Source organism: Tiliqua scincoides, chromosome 8 (assembly GCF_035046505.1).
Source record: "Tiliqua scincoides isolate rTilSci1 chromosome 8, rTilSci1.hap2, whole genome shotgun sequence".
Lineage (NCBI taxonomy): Eukaryota > Metazoa > Chordata > Lepidosauria > Squamata > Scincidae > Tiliqua > Tiliqua scincoides.
In genome coordinates this window covers 35,061,623-35,077,893 of record NC_089828.1, presented here as the reverse complement: position 1 = coordinate 35,077,893, position 16,271 = coordinate 35,061,623, and the positions used below count along the sequence as shown (strand labels likewise).

The following is a 16,271-nucleotide window of genomic DNA, read 5'->3' as shown; positions in this document are numbered from 1 at the left end:
GTGTCATCCACAAACTTGTCCACTTCCCTGCTTATTCCTGTTTCCAGGTCATTTATGAAGATGTTGAAAAGCACCAGTCCCAGGACAGATCCTTGAGGCACTCCACTTTCCACCTCTCTCCACTTTTTTTGTCAATTGCCCATTGACACCCACTCTCTGTTTCATGGCCCTCAACCAGTTCCCAATCCATGAGAGGACCTGCCCTCTTATTCCCTGACTGGAGTTTTCTCAACAGCTTTTAGTGAGGGACCATATCAAACACCTTCTGCCATTTAGTGAATCTGAGGAGTCCCAGTGGAGGCCAGGCAACCTAAGTAAAAAAGAGGTGTTTTTATTAGCTGTTGGGGCTATGTAACATGCTATGGCCTGGCAAGGGATAGCATTGGTCTGCCTGTCTGCTATGAAACCAAGTATATTTTTTAATTTACAATTTTTTTTAAGCTTATGAATTTTCAGGGGTTTTTTTAAACACTGTTTGTGGGCTGTTTATTCTCTGTCTCTTGATATAGATATAGATGATGTAAATAGTTCAGTTCAGTAAGACCTTTATTGGCATAAAATACAGAGAAAGAACAAAAACAAAACAGGAATATACAAAGACAACACAACATAAGCATAAACATCAGTCGCTGCCCAGAGTCCCAGGGCTCTGCCTGGCTATTACCCCAGATAAAAAGGAAGCGACATTATCCAGAGTCTCAGAATCAGGTGTGGAAAGGAGAGACTGAAGCATGATTGAATCCTCCCAGCCCTGCATCCTAGCTAACAATGGGCCTAGATATTTCTTGCGTGACGCATCGTGTAGCGGGCAGTAAAAAAAGGTATGCAATAAAGTCTCAACGCCATCCCTACCACACTTGCATTTCCTCTCTGAGTAGGGGATACCACTGAACCTGCCCGTTAACAAGGCTGATGGAAGAGCGTTACACCTTGCAAGCGTGAAAGCTCTCCGGGCCTGTGGGCACACCAGGTGGTAAAAGAAGGAGGCCAGTTTCCCAAAACTGACTGGAATATGAAGATGGAGTGGAGAACATGTGGTACTGGCGGCACTAAACAGCTCTTGTTGTTCGATATCAAGAATTCTTCCTTTGACAATTCTGTAAGCTGCATCACAACCAATCATACCTAACTCTGCAGTGTCCAGCCCTATTGACTTAATTTTAGTTAGAAGATCAGTGATCTCCATAGGCAGGACTGGATCCGATAATAATTTTTATTTTATTTATTCACATTTTTATACCGCCCTTCCTCCAAAGAGCTCAGAGCGGTTTACACAGCTGCTCCTCCCCTCCTTCTTGTCCTCACAACAACCCTGTGAGGTAGGTGAGGCTGAGAGAAAGTGACTGGCCCAAGGTCACCCAGGAAGCTTTGTGGCTGAGGGGAGATTTGAATTGGTGCATTAGATCAGAAGAGGTGGGGTTAAATAAAATCCTAAACCAAAATTTCAGAAGTCTTAACCATGCAGTAGTCCTTAGTCGAATTAACCCCACCTTGAGACACAGAACCGAGTAGGGAACGCACCTGGGTAAGCCCAAAATCTTCCGTAAAAAGGAGGTTTAGATGCGTGATGATGTAAATAGTAAGCAGCACAAGAGGATCAATTCTCATTGATATTTGCAATAAAACTTTTTAAAAATCCAATCTAAATAATAACTTGGCCTTGCATTTGTTGTCCTGGGAGCTAAACATGATAATATTTAAATGCCTTTCTCCCCGCCCCCCGTATGTTGACCACCTCCCTATGTTGACCAATTTCTCCAGTCCCTTGGGTGGTCAACTTAAAGAGGTTCTACTGTATATCTCTTCTGCTACATAAACTGCTTTTGCAAACTTGTGTTGAAAAGTGGTATGTAAATAATAATAGCCAAAACATAAACACAAATGTCCATCTTATCTAGAATCCTATATCCCACAGTGACCAGTCAGGTGCCTCTGGCAAGCCCATGAGCAGAACTTGGAAGACACAGCTTTTAGCTGACATTTCAGAGAGAAACTGCTCCTGAACATGGAGGTTATGATTAGCTATTGCAATGAAAAAAATACCTTCCTCTATGCGTTTGTCTTATCCCCCGTTTTTGTGAACATTTCAGCCAGCGTTAAGAAACGAGCTCACAAACTTTAAATGCTCATGCAAATGTTTTATTTGCCTGCCTGTTTTGCACATTGCTTGCCGTGTGTTGTTGTTTCTGTAAAAAGGGAACAAAATTACAACTACCAAAGTCTATGGTGAAATATGACAGCTGCGGAGGGATCTGCTGGTGTTCTTTTACTCAGTATTTCTCCTTGCTTGTGACCAAAGTACCTGTATTTTCCCCTCTTTCTCAACAGGGTGCCTTAACCCATGGGGACAGAAGAGCAACTGAATCCAGGGACCTCAGCAAATACAACTTTGAAAATAAAGTGAGTAATTCGAATGATAATAATGTGAGTAATTTGAATGCAGGCATGCATAGGATTGGGCTTTTGGTTGCACTCTTTTTTCTCAACTACTCAAGCAGGCATTTGGCACTTCTCTCTCCTCTTCTCCCCCACCCCCTTCCCCAGGCATATTTCCTCCCCCCCCCAAATCTCACAATCACAGTTAGCAACTCTCTTAGTGTCCCTCCCCTCACTTGTCCACACCTTCCAAAGATACAGAATCACTGCCTCACGTTCTCTCTCTCCCTCTCCCCCCCACCCCGTTTAATCCTGCACTTGTTTCAGTCATGTCTCCTCACTGCCCCTCACCCACATTCTCCACTATGTGATCAACCTGCCCTGTCTTTGCCAACACTTTCTGACACTTTTGAGAATTTTTCCTCCTTTTCAGAAACCACATATACTTCCCTCTCCATGCTTCTTGTCATTTTTTTTCTCATGTAATGATTTAATTGTATTAATTTTATTAATTCAAGATTAACTGTAATGTAGTAATTTAACGTAAATAAAAAACTGGTAGTGTGCCTTGACAGTTTTAGTGCCATGAGCTGAAAAAGGTTGAAAATGGCTGGATTAGAGTGTCAAGTGAGGTCTACAGAGGCCCAGGTTCAAACTGCAACTCTGCCATCTGCCATGAAGCTTATTTGAGTGACCCTGGGCCAGTTGCTGTTTTTTTTTTTTCAGCCTAACCTATCTTGTAGGGCTGTTGTGAGGATAATGGGGGGGGGAGCAGGATTGGAGGGGGGTCAAGCATCTGTTTCACTGAGCTCCTCGGCTCGCAAAGCAATACAAAGTAATTGTAATAAAGTGTCCATCTCTGTCTTTGAGGCCTGTTGCAGACATAATACTGCTCAGCCTTCTTGGGTCCTGATTATATCCTCCCTCTCCCCAGTATGGGTCCAGAGCCCTAGACAGAGTCCTTCTCACCATCTTCACTCACGCCGACAGCAAAATCCCAGTGCCCAAGAGTTACCTGGGAGGAGACTCAGCTTTCTTCCACGGTAAGGAAGTTGGAGGTGGGGTTGGGGGCAGGATGGAGACTGGAGGGCTTCTAGCTACAAAGGAAACAAGCTGGCATTGTTCCGCAGTTGAGGACATAAGCATCCCCCAATTACTTTCCTCCCCTTCTTCTGTTGTCTTCCTTGTGCCAATAGCTAAATTGTGAATGCCTCAGTACAGAGACCTGTTGATTCATTCTTTGTCAGTATGGATGGTGCAACTTAATCATGGCGTTGTTTGTTTACAGCATGGATCTTGGGATCAAAAGCAATATAACATACTCCTTTTGTGGTTTCAGAAATGAAGCAGTGTCTCCTCTCGGTTGGGATCTGCTGCAAGGAGATGCGGTACGGCAATGTAGCTGTGGAAAAAGGTGCGTGTTTGTAGCTTTTGGTTTCTTCTTCCAAAAGTGTGTTTCTGTCTGGAAAATCAGGGCCTGTTGGGGAGGCACCTCTGGAACGGACTTGGTTGCCCCAACCTCATTGGCTCAGCCACTAGGTGGACTGTGCTTTGAAGCAGAAGGTTCTTACCTTTGTGGGCCCACCTTGTCTGCATCTTATTTGGTTCTGTCATCTCTCTTTGCACACAAACCCATGCCATGAGCCTCTCTTGAGGCTTCCATTCCTTGCCTCCAGTCTTCTCCAGTGTTCATGGATGCCAGTCTCAACTCTTGGGCTTGTTACATACCAGATCTGCATCTCTGCTCCCTGTGACGCAGTAGGAGAAAAAGTATTTAGGCAGCAAGCATCATTGGCTTTTTAGTTAATGGCTTGACAGAATCTCTATGTTCAGAAGCGACTCACCTCTGAATACTGGTTGCTAGGAGGGCAGCAGAGAAGGGGGAACCTTCATGCTCTGCTGATCTGGTTGGCCACTCTGGGGGAAAGAGGATGCAAGATCCTATGGGCCTTTGAATCTGGTCCAGAAGGGCTGCTTTTGAAAATTGTATCATAGAGAGAAGGAAGTTACAGTAACTGACAAAGCCATGGGCTTATAATGAAGGAAGCTCTCTACACAAACAAATGTGCCTTTGTAGTGTTGCAGAATGTTTTTCCAGAACAGTTTCTTCTCCTATGAAAGAAATTCCTTCTATTGTGAAATCCTATTGATTTTTCTCTTGGCCTTTTTTTCCTGTGTACTGTCACTTGCATGTTGACTGTTCTCTCCCTGCCCATTCCTCCAATCTTTCAGTTCTAAGTGGCCCCTTCTCTGACTTTTTTTGCATCCACAGACTGCTCCATTACCAAGTTTCTGAACCGCATCTTGGGCTTGGAGGTACAGAAGCAGAATTTGCTCTTCCAGTACTTCAGTGATACTTTTGACTACCTGATCGAGAGAGACAAGAAAGATGGCAAATATGACATGGGAATTCTGGGTAAGGGTCAGACTGTGAATTATTATTTATTAGTAGAATTTATATCCCACCTTTCCACTCCAGAAGGAGTACTCAAGGCGGCTAACAAATAAAATATGAAAACCATGAAAAAAGTATAAAAATCAAACATTTGAAAACAATAAACACAAACAAAACAGTTGGTTTCCCCCCCCCCCAAAAAGAAGACAAGGCCATGCCCCCTTGTGTCAGCATTAAAAGGTTTGTGTAAAGAAAAAGGTCTTAAGCCCCTGCTGAAAGGAATTAGAAGTTCTCAAATGCTGAGAATAAGACAGAAAAAGAGAATTCATTTGGTCTACTTGTGAAAGAGGCTGGATCCCCCCCTTGCCAATTTTTTTTCCATGAACTCCTTTCTAATTGGGAACCACCTGCTCCATACATGACAAAACAGTTCTGTGTGGGCACAGGGCAGATTGGAAAATGGAAAAGTGACGGAATTAACATTGCAGTTCGTTGTTGATCTCCTAGGTCAGTTGCTGTTTTAGATTTGGTTTAATTGCATACGGGTAATTGCTTTCATTAAGAGAAAATTCACCTATTGCAAAATGAAAAACTCCTTGGGTGATAAATTGTTGAAAATTTTTTATTAATTATTGGAATAACAGCTTTCAGCAATAAGACAGCTACAGTTTTTTCCACCATATCCTGGATATTTTTCCACTCTTAGAGGCAGCAGCATGGGAGTTTAGTTTGATGGTTTCACGCACTCCTTGAAAGGCCAAACATAGCCTTGACTCTTCCACTTCCTCCCCAGATTTAGCTCCTGGCATTGATGAGATCTATGAAGAGAGCAAAGAGATTTTCCTGACCCCAGGACACCCCCAGGATGGACAGGTGGTCTTTTACAAGGTAAGAGTGGGCTAGCTGAATCTGGGACAATAGTCAAAATTTCACGGCTGCTCAGCCACCCTCTCGGGCAGAGATTTTGTGGAAATGCTTCTGAAACTTGGCTCTGACTGTTCAGGATTTCCAAGGAAAACCTCCTGCAAGTAGTAAACACAAGCTTTGCAAACAAGGAGTTGATGTATGCAATGTGACTGCATTTCTCTCACCTATTGATGGGTTCAGATTTTAGTCTAGGTGTGGAATCTTGTATGGAAGTTTACACAAGAGATTGAACGTTGGATTCCACCTTGTGGTATTCTTTCATTTATGATGACCATGCAAAGCCGCCTTCTGCCAAGTGAACCTAACTGGGCCATCTAGCCCATAGTTGCCACCTCTGATTGGCAGCAAGTCTCTGACAGCAAGATTTTTCCCAACTCCTCTACCCAAGATCCTTTTTTTAACCGGAGATACCTGGAATCTTCTGTATGTGAAGTTTGTGCTTCACCAGGGACAGACTGCACTTGCTCCCAGTGTGGAAGGGATTGTCACTCCCGAATCGGCCTTTTCAGCCACACTAGACTGTTCCAGAACCACCTTTCAGAGCGCGATACCATAGTCTTTCGAGACTGAAGGTTGCCAACTATTGAAGTTTGTGCTGTATTGAACTGTGGATACTCCAGATGAATTGATGAAACTTGCTCCTGCTGAGTCAGACCTTGGGTTGTGCTTGCAACATTTCAGACAAAAGTCTTTCTCAACTGCCAAGTATTGAATGAAGGACCCTTAAAAGTATTTTGGGAAAGCTTTCCTCTGCCTGAGACCTCAGAAAACTGCTGTCAATCGCCAGAGGCAATATTGGGCTAAATGGAGCTATAGAAAATAAACTCCTTGCAGCCAAGTGTAATATTGGTGCATTGCATTGGTGCACATGCAGTTTAGCATATGTGGGATACGACTCCTAAAAACTAAAGCTTTCAATGTTGTGTATATAACAATAACAACAACTACTAGGTATTTGTATAGGTATATACAACTAGGTTATATGGCATGGATGCCTTGTCTTGCAAGAAACACCTCACCTCAAATGCCTGCACAGTGATGAGAATTTAGACCAGGACTGAGGCAGTAATTCCTGACTCGTACACCATTCATGTTTCCTTGCTTCTTCACCCTGTCTTGTTTTTAGATAAGCGTTGACAGAGGCTTGAAGTGGGAGGAGGCCTACGAGAAGTCACTCCAGCTCACTGGCACTTACGATGGCTTCTACCTTTCCAATCAGGTGAGATTGGTGCTTGTGGAGGATCAAAGGAGGGCAAAGAATTGGCAAAGTCATGGCTGGTGCTCTTGTCCAGGCCCACAATCTCGCCTTTAGTATAAAAGGAGAAAAGCATTGGAAGCCCAGCCAAAAGGCCGCAAAGAGTTAATTGTGAGGAGAAGCAAGAGCAAAATTGGTTCAGCCCTGAACCCGGTAGAATATTGGTTCAGGCTTCCAGCCTAGGCTTGAAGCTGGCAGAATTTTGTAGCTCGTTTGGTTCAGGCTCCTGAGCTTGCCCTGAGAGTGGTGGGTTTTTCTAGTTTATTTTAGAAATCTATATCTGTGGTACAGTCAACTAGAAAAATGTCATGGTTCAGATTTTTGCCCAAGCATTGTGATTGGTGATCTTGTGGCACAACAAGCTGCTTGGAGTTCCTGGAAGGGTGGAGAGGTGGAATATAAATCTTCTAAATAGACTGTATATGGAGTCGTAAATTTTCTGTGTAGTACAGAGAGAGTCTGGATCATGAACATGTTTTATATGTTAATGTGTTTGGGTGTCGACTTGCTGCCCTCCTTGGTGATTTCACAGAGGGGGCTGTAGTTGCATCCAGTCTATCTTCAGTGGTATTCTCATAGTTGATGCTTGTCTTGGAGGTGCCACTGTGTCCCGCAGCACAGGGGAGCATCTGCAGATGGCCCTGGTTCCTGCCAGCGCCCTCTTTTCAAGAGATAACTTTGAGCATTGTGCTTCTGCAGATCCGAGGCACCAAGCACATGTGCCTCTTGGCGGAACAGAACCGAGGGAAGAACTTCACTCTCTACAAGCCAAATATTGGCAAGCAAAGCCAGCCTGAGAGCCTAGAAAGCCTTCTCAAAAAATACCAACGGGTAAGTTTGGCCTTAAATTACCGCTCCTCCTCCCCCCTTCTCCCTGAGCAAAAAGAAACACCTTGATTATTTTTCATCGGTATTTTTCTGCAGGTGAAAAGTCCAGAAGATGCCAAAGAACATTGGGAGAGTGCATATGCTTTTTCCCTGAAACACTGCAACCATGCTGTGTGGTAAGTAGCAGTCGGAGCGCAAGACAGAATATCCTTTTAGTGCTCTATGTTAACAGAAATACAAGATCTGCGTCCCAAGTAGAACCTAGGGAATCAGACAATCTTTGCTAGCTCATACCACAGATCATCCGGTCCAGTATCCCATTTCCCACAATGGTTGAGCTTCCAGGGAGCCCAACAGGCAGGCAATGGTGTTCTCCCACTGTTTTTTCCCTAGCAGTTGATATTCAGAGATTGAATTCATTGCCTCTCAGCATGGAGGCCCTTTTTGTCTGTCCTGGCTGATAGCTGTTTCAGGACTTCTCTTCCATGATTTTATCTGACTAACTCAGAGGTGGGCAAACTTACAACTTTAGGGATCCTGGATCTTTAACAATTGTATAGAAGAGGGAATTTCAGCAGGTGCGGTTTGTCATCTCACAGATGACAAGCTGCCTCTGCTGAAATCCTGTCTCCTACACAATTGTTAAAGATCTAGGATCCCTAAAGTTGAAAGTTTCCCACCCTTGGTCTAACCCTCTGTAATAACACCATGGTGGATCAGATCAAAGATGCAACAAGACCAGCATCCTGCTTCCCACGGTGGCCAGCTGCCCTGTGGAAGCTGTCAAGCAAAGAATGAAGGCAGTTGTCTTCCCCTCCCAACCACTGTTGTCTTTCTCTTCCTCCCCACCCCCAGCAATTGCTATTTAGGTTCTGGCTAGTCCTAGTGACTAATAGCTATTGGTAGACCTCTGATCCTTGTCCATGGATTCATTTAATTCCCTTTCAAAGCCCTTTAAGCTAGTGGCCATCATGGCTGTGTCTTCCATAAATGGGATCTGAATGAACCTGGGCAGAATACCAAAAAAAACAAAAAATGTTGAAGTTAAACCTCTTTCACTTCATCCTCTTCCTCCTCACCCCCCCCCCCCCAGGAACAAGAACTGCAAGGTGGTCCAGGAAGGAAAGGAGTGCTACCAGGGCACACGTCTGCGCCATTATTACATGCTGTGTGGAGCGCTGCTGCGAGTCTGGAGCAAAATTGCCAGCATCATGGCAGACATCACCAACACCAGCTACCTGCAGATTGTTCGCCTCAAGACCAAAGAGAAGAAGAAGCAAGTTGGTAAGTGGAGGGGGAAGCAGCAGGGTCTGTATGTGTAAGGGAGGGGTTGTTTTAGCATGAGGTTGTTCAGATAGAAATACATCTTCAGTTCATCAGTGGTGGTGGGGGCAAATATGTGCTATGTTTGATGCAAGGAATACAAAAGTTGAGGGGGGGGGGTGTCCAGGTCCATTTTACTTTTCCTCACTGGCTTGATTTCCATCTGATTGTAAAGACCAGGACCCTGTTTGGACAGGGTAACCTCAACTATGATAGATTATCATTGTGAACAGCCGTGGCAAACCTCACAGTTATATGCATGCGAGAGAAGAGAGAGGGGAGCAAGAGGAGGAGACCATCAGCTTCCGCTTCCACTTGAAGAACCAGTCACAGTTCCCCACTTCAGGATATCCTAGTTCGATTCCAACTTGAGTTCATTAACAAACCTCAGTTCCTTGAGTTTATATGGAAAACAGAATTGCAGCATGTTCTGAGTCATGCCTGAAACTTGCTGTGGCTCATTCATTATTCTCCATGCGAGGCCCAGAGCTATCTGCGTAGTGGCGGTGACACATAATTTCTCTCATCTTTGCATAATTCTGCAGTTTTTAGTGTTTTTGCTAGTAACATCAGGGAGCTCAGTGGTAGAGCCTTGGTTGCTTTACCAAGCCTGCAGTGTGCCTTGGTTGATCCAGCTTGCTTCCTCTTCCTGCAGGGATCAAGATTCCCGAGAGCTGCGTCCAGCGGGTGCTCAAGGAGCTGAAGCAGATGGATGAGAATGTGAAGCATAAACAAAGCCAGGCTCTTCTGGCAGCCCAGGGGCTGCCCTTGTCCTACCCACTGCTACAACAACCGCTGCCACTGGAACTCGGCCAGTCCTCAGTGCCAGGAGGATTCCTGCCCCCCCGGCACTCCTCCCAGCAGCAGGACGAAGTCTTGGACCTGACCTACAGCCCCCCCAGTGACAGCCTTCCAGACCTGGCTGAAGCCAGTGCAGCTCTGAGTTTCTGGACCGAGCCTGGCCCCCAGCCACATCCAAACCCCCTACTACCATTGTCTTTCCCCTTTTCCCCTTCCTTCAATGGCATGGACCTTGCTGGGAGTGGGCCCCTCTGTCCACCCCCCCAGCCACACGAACACTTGCCCCAGCCTCCGGCCCCACCGCCCCCACTGCCGGATCACTTTGCTCAGCCCGACCCAGACATCAACTACAAGGCGCTCTTGGAGGAGATGCTGAGCTCCCTCAATGTGGGCCCCCAGGATTCCTCACAGGACCGCCAGAGTGTCATCCAGTTCAGTGGCCTTTCCAACTTCTAGCAGGCTGGCTGCACGTGGCAGGGAGAGGTGGCCGGCACCATTGCCTCCTCCAGACACAGAGAGATCCTTTGATGTGGAGGCACTGGGTTGGTTTAAAAAAAAAAAACTGGTTTGGAACATTTCTGTCTTTTAAAAAACAAACAGAAAAAAACCAGGGATGGTGAGAACTATAGTTAACAGAAGCAAAGTTTTATTTATATATAAATATACAGTCACGTGTATACTAAATTTTTTATATATATATACTGATATCTATATCTATATATAGATATGTACAAAGTGGAGTCTTAGGGGTGGATAAGTGGGGGGTGGGGCGGCACCTAAAAATGGAGGTGGTGGGAGGCTCAGCCTGTTGAAAGAAGTAACTGGCTTCCGCTCTCAGCCTGCTTCTTCTCCTGCACCCCCCAAGTCGCACCTCCCCACCCCATGCAAACTACTGAGTTTGGAAAGCTAGGAGCTTTATACTTTTTCTATTCTTATCCTTTGGGAGGGGGGAGGGGGAGCACTTCAAATCCATGATAGCCAAGAGCAAGAGCTGAGGGAGGGGGCAGGCAGAGTTCCCCAACTTTGTTGCACAGGTGTGTAATCCAGTGACTCCTGTGCCATCTGGAATCCATAGATTCTCGGCTTCTACTTTCAACAAAGTTTCTAGACCTCATGACTGAGGAGGAAAGTCTGCAAGTTGGGGGAGGAACACAAGGCAAAAAGTGACAGGGATAGAGTGGATGAATTTCTAATGTCGTGCATGGTGTCTTGATGTACTTTATTTTGATAATGTATTTGGGGGGGGGTGTCTGTGCATGTATATTCTCACTGAAGATCTTTTTATCTCAAATTTTACCAGCTGGACAAAACCAATACCTTTTTGGCGGCAGCAGAGGTGGCATGGAGCTTACCCTGGTGGTCGACTTCCACCAGCATCCATAAATTTTTCCCTAGCATATACCCTACACCATGTAAAGATGTATCATTCTGAGGAAGTGTCTGCAGGGGGAAAACTACCAGTGAACTGAGAAATGTAGCTGTTTCTCAGCCTCCCTTCCCTCCCCCCACAAATCACCGTAATTTGGCTGTCCATTTTCACTGTCCATGAATGGGAAAGAGAAAATGGAGCAGGCACTTTGGATTAACATGAAATATATAATTGCATGATGTCCTTCCAAGCCCAGTTCTTAAAACACTTTTGTGCTGAGAATTTTGATGTGGGCCAGGGAGAACACAGTATACTGTGCCCTGCCAGGCCCTCCAAGGAAAGGGTTTGGTGTGTCAGCCAAGAAATCCTTGCAAAGACCAGCTGCGACAATGATGTTGGTCTCCTTCGAGCTCTGCCGTTTTTAGCTCAGAATTGAACACAAACTGTCCTGTCGATTCCAAAAATGGTGCTGTTTCTGTGTTTAGCCTTGTGCTCCACCCAAAAAGGAGACAGCTGAATAGATTGGTCTTTCCTTCCAGCATATTTTGGTGTTATACCTTTTTCAAAGGGCAAATTGTCTTGGTTTTAAGACAGTAGTCAGATTCAGTCTCACACACACACACACACATCCCCCCTGCTCTGTAATATTATCATCAACCCAGTTCCTGCCATCTGTGCAAGAAAAAGCTGTGCTGAGGACAGCCAGGTGTTCTCCCCCATTTCTTGGGGGACTCCTTCTTCTCTTCATGTATCTGGCACCTTTTATGTATGTCTGAAAGCCTGCTACTCTAGGGATCATGTCCCATTTTCTCCTTGCAAACAGCCCTTTGGGATAGGTTAGGCCAGCCATTTTCAGCCACTGTGCTGTTGGACACTGGTGTATTGTGAATGGTCTGCAGGTGTTTGGGGGAGGATCATTTATTAGTAGGGCTATTGCGAGTTGTGAGCCATCCACCAACAGCATGGTGTGCCTTGTCAATTGTCAAAAAACTGATGGTTTGCCTTGACAATTTTAGTACCTTGTCAGTCTGCCATGAGATGAAAAAGGTTGAAAATACTGGGTTAAGCTGAGGGAAAGTGACAGGAAACATGAGTGAACTCGGGCCTTCCCATCACAAAGCTGTGATTTCCACTCAGTCTACTAAGTGTTGAATTTCAGCATTTGCTTTTAATTTAGCAAGTGTCTAACCCGCTAAGATGTGCTGCTGTTGTACAGTTGATGACATCTGCTACCCACAATTTTATATGGTATAAAAAATACCTTTTATATGATGCCCAAGGAATCATCGACATTTAATAAATCAGAGAAGTTCTTAATTGATTTAATTGACTATCAGTTGAAGTATTCCTGTCTACTTAGAAGTAAACTTTACTGAATCCAGTGGGACTCATTACCATGTGATGGGAATAGGATTGCAGCCTAAATGATGCAGCTTTCAAACAATAACCACCCCAAGTTTGCAAACCAGGTTGTAACATTTTAGTCTCTGGGGCACAGGCCACACCATGTCTTGCCTTTCCCATTTTCTTTGACCTTTTCTGGTCTTCTCCCATGTTGTTCATCTGACACAGACAGATGGCAAATACTGTAAGGCTTTCTGTATTTCACAGTCACAACTGTGGTGGCTGTGGCAGGAAGCCCTCAGTTTGCGACAATTTGTTTTGTGACTGTGTACAATAATGACGGTTTTGAAACCAGAAGGCCAAAAATATCAAGGGGGGCTGCTCACATTTGGAAAGTGTGACTCCAGTGTAGCGGCTCTGCTTTACTTTAGGAAGAGAGCAAGTGAGAGATGTAAAGCGCAAGCCCATGAAAGCATTCTCAGCAGCAAGTCCCAATAAATTCAAGATAACTTGCTTTTGAGTTAGGCATAAAATTGCAAGCTTCACTTGCAAGGGGAGACTCCTAATTGTAAGAGATGCATGCTATGTATGTCTACTCAGAAGCAAGTTAGGTTCAATAGGGCTTACTCTAAGTAAGCATATGTAGGGTTTCAGCCTAACTGGGCTTGATGCATGCAGGCATTAAAGATACAGAGAACAATACAATTGGGGGAGGTGCAGAGAAGTAAAATCTCTGCATTACACCACCATCAAAAATGAAAATCACTGACTTACATATATCATTAGGTTCATATTACACTGATTTTTTTGGGTAAGTTCCTTCAGGAACAGAACCTGTCATAAACCAAGGGCTACCTATATTCAGAGGACATTCTGAAGCTCAAGGTGCTCTAAAAAAATAATTGGAAAACTAAGTTTCTAGCCCTCATAAAAGCTTGGCGGCAAGGCAATACAAGTCTCAAAAGACGGGGTGGGTGGCTGAATGAATGTGAGAGGGTGAGTGTGAGTGAAGAGAGGAGTGATTAATTTGCATCATTCTTTCTCCCATCTCCCTGATTGAGAAAGGTATGATGAATTATGCAATTACAAAAGAAACTATGCAAATGTGCTGTTTGCATAATGTCTGTGGTCTAGGATCTGGCTTTCCTTGAAGCGGTATTGAATACTTCATAAGTATTTTAGTGCAGACACTGTCTTGCTTTTTCCATGTTTGCAGTATGCCCCCTGGCACATTTTTTGTGTTGCCCCTTAGTTAAATTGAGTAGCCATATTCCGGGGGTGGGTGGGAAATCCAGGTAGCCTTGCTTGAACTGGTTTGTAGGTTGTAATGAAAAAGAGAAAATGTTTTAAAACTCAGGAATGAACTGAAAGTTCTGGCTGGCACCTCTCCTCTCCTCCCTCCCATAATTTCTGAAATGAATATCTCAGAATTGTATGTGGTTATTTTATGGCTCTTTCTGAATAAGAAATATGCAATTTCCTCTCCTGGTTTCTTGGGGAGTTGGAGGGTGAAGGGCAAGAACGCCCCATTAATGACACACAGCTCCCTCAGTAGACCCCCCTCCGTTTTGTCAGGAAGAATAATATGTAATAGCTACTTTTGAACTAAATTATTATGCTGTTTGTTCTACTGATTGTATGTATTTTTTTAAATGGAATCTCCTTCCCTGCCCTGCCTGCTTCCTGTGTTGGCACTTTCTAACCACCCTCCTTGGTCTGCTTATTTTTTTCTATGTATATTTATAATTAATTGCAAATTGTATATATGTAAAGGGGGTGGGGGAAAGGAGAATTCTTTTTTTCTTTTGTTGTTGGAAAAAAAAAACTGTGCCTTTTAACAAACGATTCCTGAATTTTCTACTTGGATCAGAAGGATTAAAAGTAAGCATTTCAGCTCAACAAAGGGAGACTGTGATTGCATGAGACAGAGTATGCGTGAGTGCACCACCTATGTGTAGGCAGTGCTTTCTAAAGTGTGTTTCAGGCTGGGGGGGGCACCTCTAGACTCCCTCCTACCTGAACACAGGAAGCTACCCTTTGTTGAATCGAGACTCTTAATTTCATCCAGTTGGGTATTGTGTAAGCAACCACAATTGAAGGTTTCAGGCTAGGATCTTTCCCAACCCTCCTTGGAAATTCAGGTGTTGCGAGTCTGTAGTTCGCCCTTGGCTGCTGATGGATGTACTGTTCCTCCTCCTGGCTGCAGCAGCAGCAATAACAATAATGGCATCCTCTGAGCCAGATGCTGCCATATCTCCCTCTCTCCATGCTCCAGCAGTAGCACCTCACCCCAGCAATAAGGTCTGAGGATATGCCGTGCTTTGCAGGGCATTATGGTGGCAGACTATAGCTTGGCTTAGATGCTGCTTGTTGTCCACTCTGGGGATGGATGAACCTAACCTATGGCTGCCTGTTGGTGGCCAATCATCCAAGCAGGAATGTCAGGAGTTAGGTCTCCAGGCTCTATATGTGTGTGCCAGCCATGTTCCATAAGAGGGTGTGTTCTTTGTAAACTTATTGTTGGTTTCTCAATAAGAAGCTCAGCCACAGTGGTCTAATTTGCCCAGCACTTTTGTGCAAACTTTAGCCAGTTCTGAGTGTATGCTGGGCTCTTTCAAAGCCGGTACTAAATCCTAATCAGGCCTGCACACCCTACAATTTTAATTTTTTTTAAAAAGGTAGTACTGCTATTCATGTAATACATTTTTTGGAGTGGTGTACATGTTTTGAAGACAAGATAAAAACAAAAGTTGACCATTCTGCCTCCTGCTGAATTATAGCAAGTGTCAGAAGGGATGAGTCTTTAGGAAACTTTAATGAAAAATTCATCTCCTGTGACAATTGGACCCTTTGTCTTAAGGATCAAGTGCAGGATCTCAATTTGCCAATCCTTAATCCTGATCTGAATCTTATGTTTTCTAGTGTTCTGATTATTCAAATGAAATTCTAAACAACTTGTGGTTCACCTCCTCCTTCAAAGGGTTAAAGAATCCTCTTTATGGACTGGTAGGTGATCAGGCCACAGATCTAACTAATGCAGTGTTTCCCAAGCTGTGGGCTGTGAGCCAACCCATTTTGGGTGGATGTTTTGGAAATTAAAAAAAAACCCTTTAGGAGTATACAAAGACCAGACTTAAATGCATGCCAAAAGCTTGTTTTTTTAATGGCAGAATACTCATATTACACTGCTATACAATCAAGGAATATTTCCTAGAGTTAAGCATACAAAGCTGCCTGGCCAGGGGGTGTTGTGGATCACTGTTGCAATGAACTTTGATTATAACTTATACAATTGGCCCTTATGATCTATTGATTTGGTGCCCATGGATTTCATAATTCATGTGTTCTGAACCCATGGGGAGTTAGGCATAGCCACAACCTGCATCTGTGGGTGCTGGTGTAGAAATGATGGAACAGAACTACTGCAGTTCAGACTCTTTGCTCTGCAAAAAAAAAAAAACAACTCAAGAAGTGCTGCATCATGGTGCTTGGCTTCAGCCCATCAGTTTTTTTGCCTTCCTGGAAAAAAAAGCTTCTAGCACTATGCCTTCAGTCTCATGCTCTCACTCCCCTCCCCCTGCTAAGGAAACCAGCTGGATGTTTTAACTCTCCCAGTCCTGTTTAACTGCTGCATTCCCCTGGTGCCAAAAGGA

General features: G+C 44.4%; 1 protein-coding gene across 1 annotated transcript in view; it reads left to right on the top strand.

Moving 5' to 3' along the window:
* SBNO2 (strawberry notch homolog 2) overlaps positions 1–14,460 on the top strand; it is a 98,481-nt gene extending 84,021 nt beyond the window's left edge. The window contains exons 23-32 of the mRNA XM_066635519.1: positions 2,329–2,400; positions 3,311–3,419; positions 3,716–3,790; positions 4,649–4,792; positions 5,565–5,659; positions 6,825–6,917; positions 7,653–7,784; positions 7,878–7,957; positions 8,875–9,065; positions 9,760–14,460. Of these exons, the coding sequence (XP_066491616.1) occupies positions 2,329–2,400; positions 3,311–3,419; positions 3,716–3,790; positions 4,649–4,792; positions 5,565–5,659; positions 6,825–6,917; positions 7,653–7,784; positions 7,878–7,957; positions 8,875–9,065; positions 9,760–10,361 (1,593 nt within the window). The 3' untranslated portion in view covers positions 10,362–14,460. The remainder of the gene's footprint in view (positions 1–2,328; positions 2,401–3,310; positions 3,420–3,715; positions 3,791–4,648; positions 4,793–5,564; positions 5,660–6,824; positions 6,918–7,652; positions 7,785–7,877; positions 7,958–8,874; positions 9,066–9,759) is intronic.
* The last annotated feature ends 1,811 nt before the right edge of the window (positions 14,461–16,271 follow it).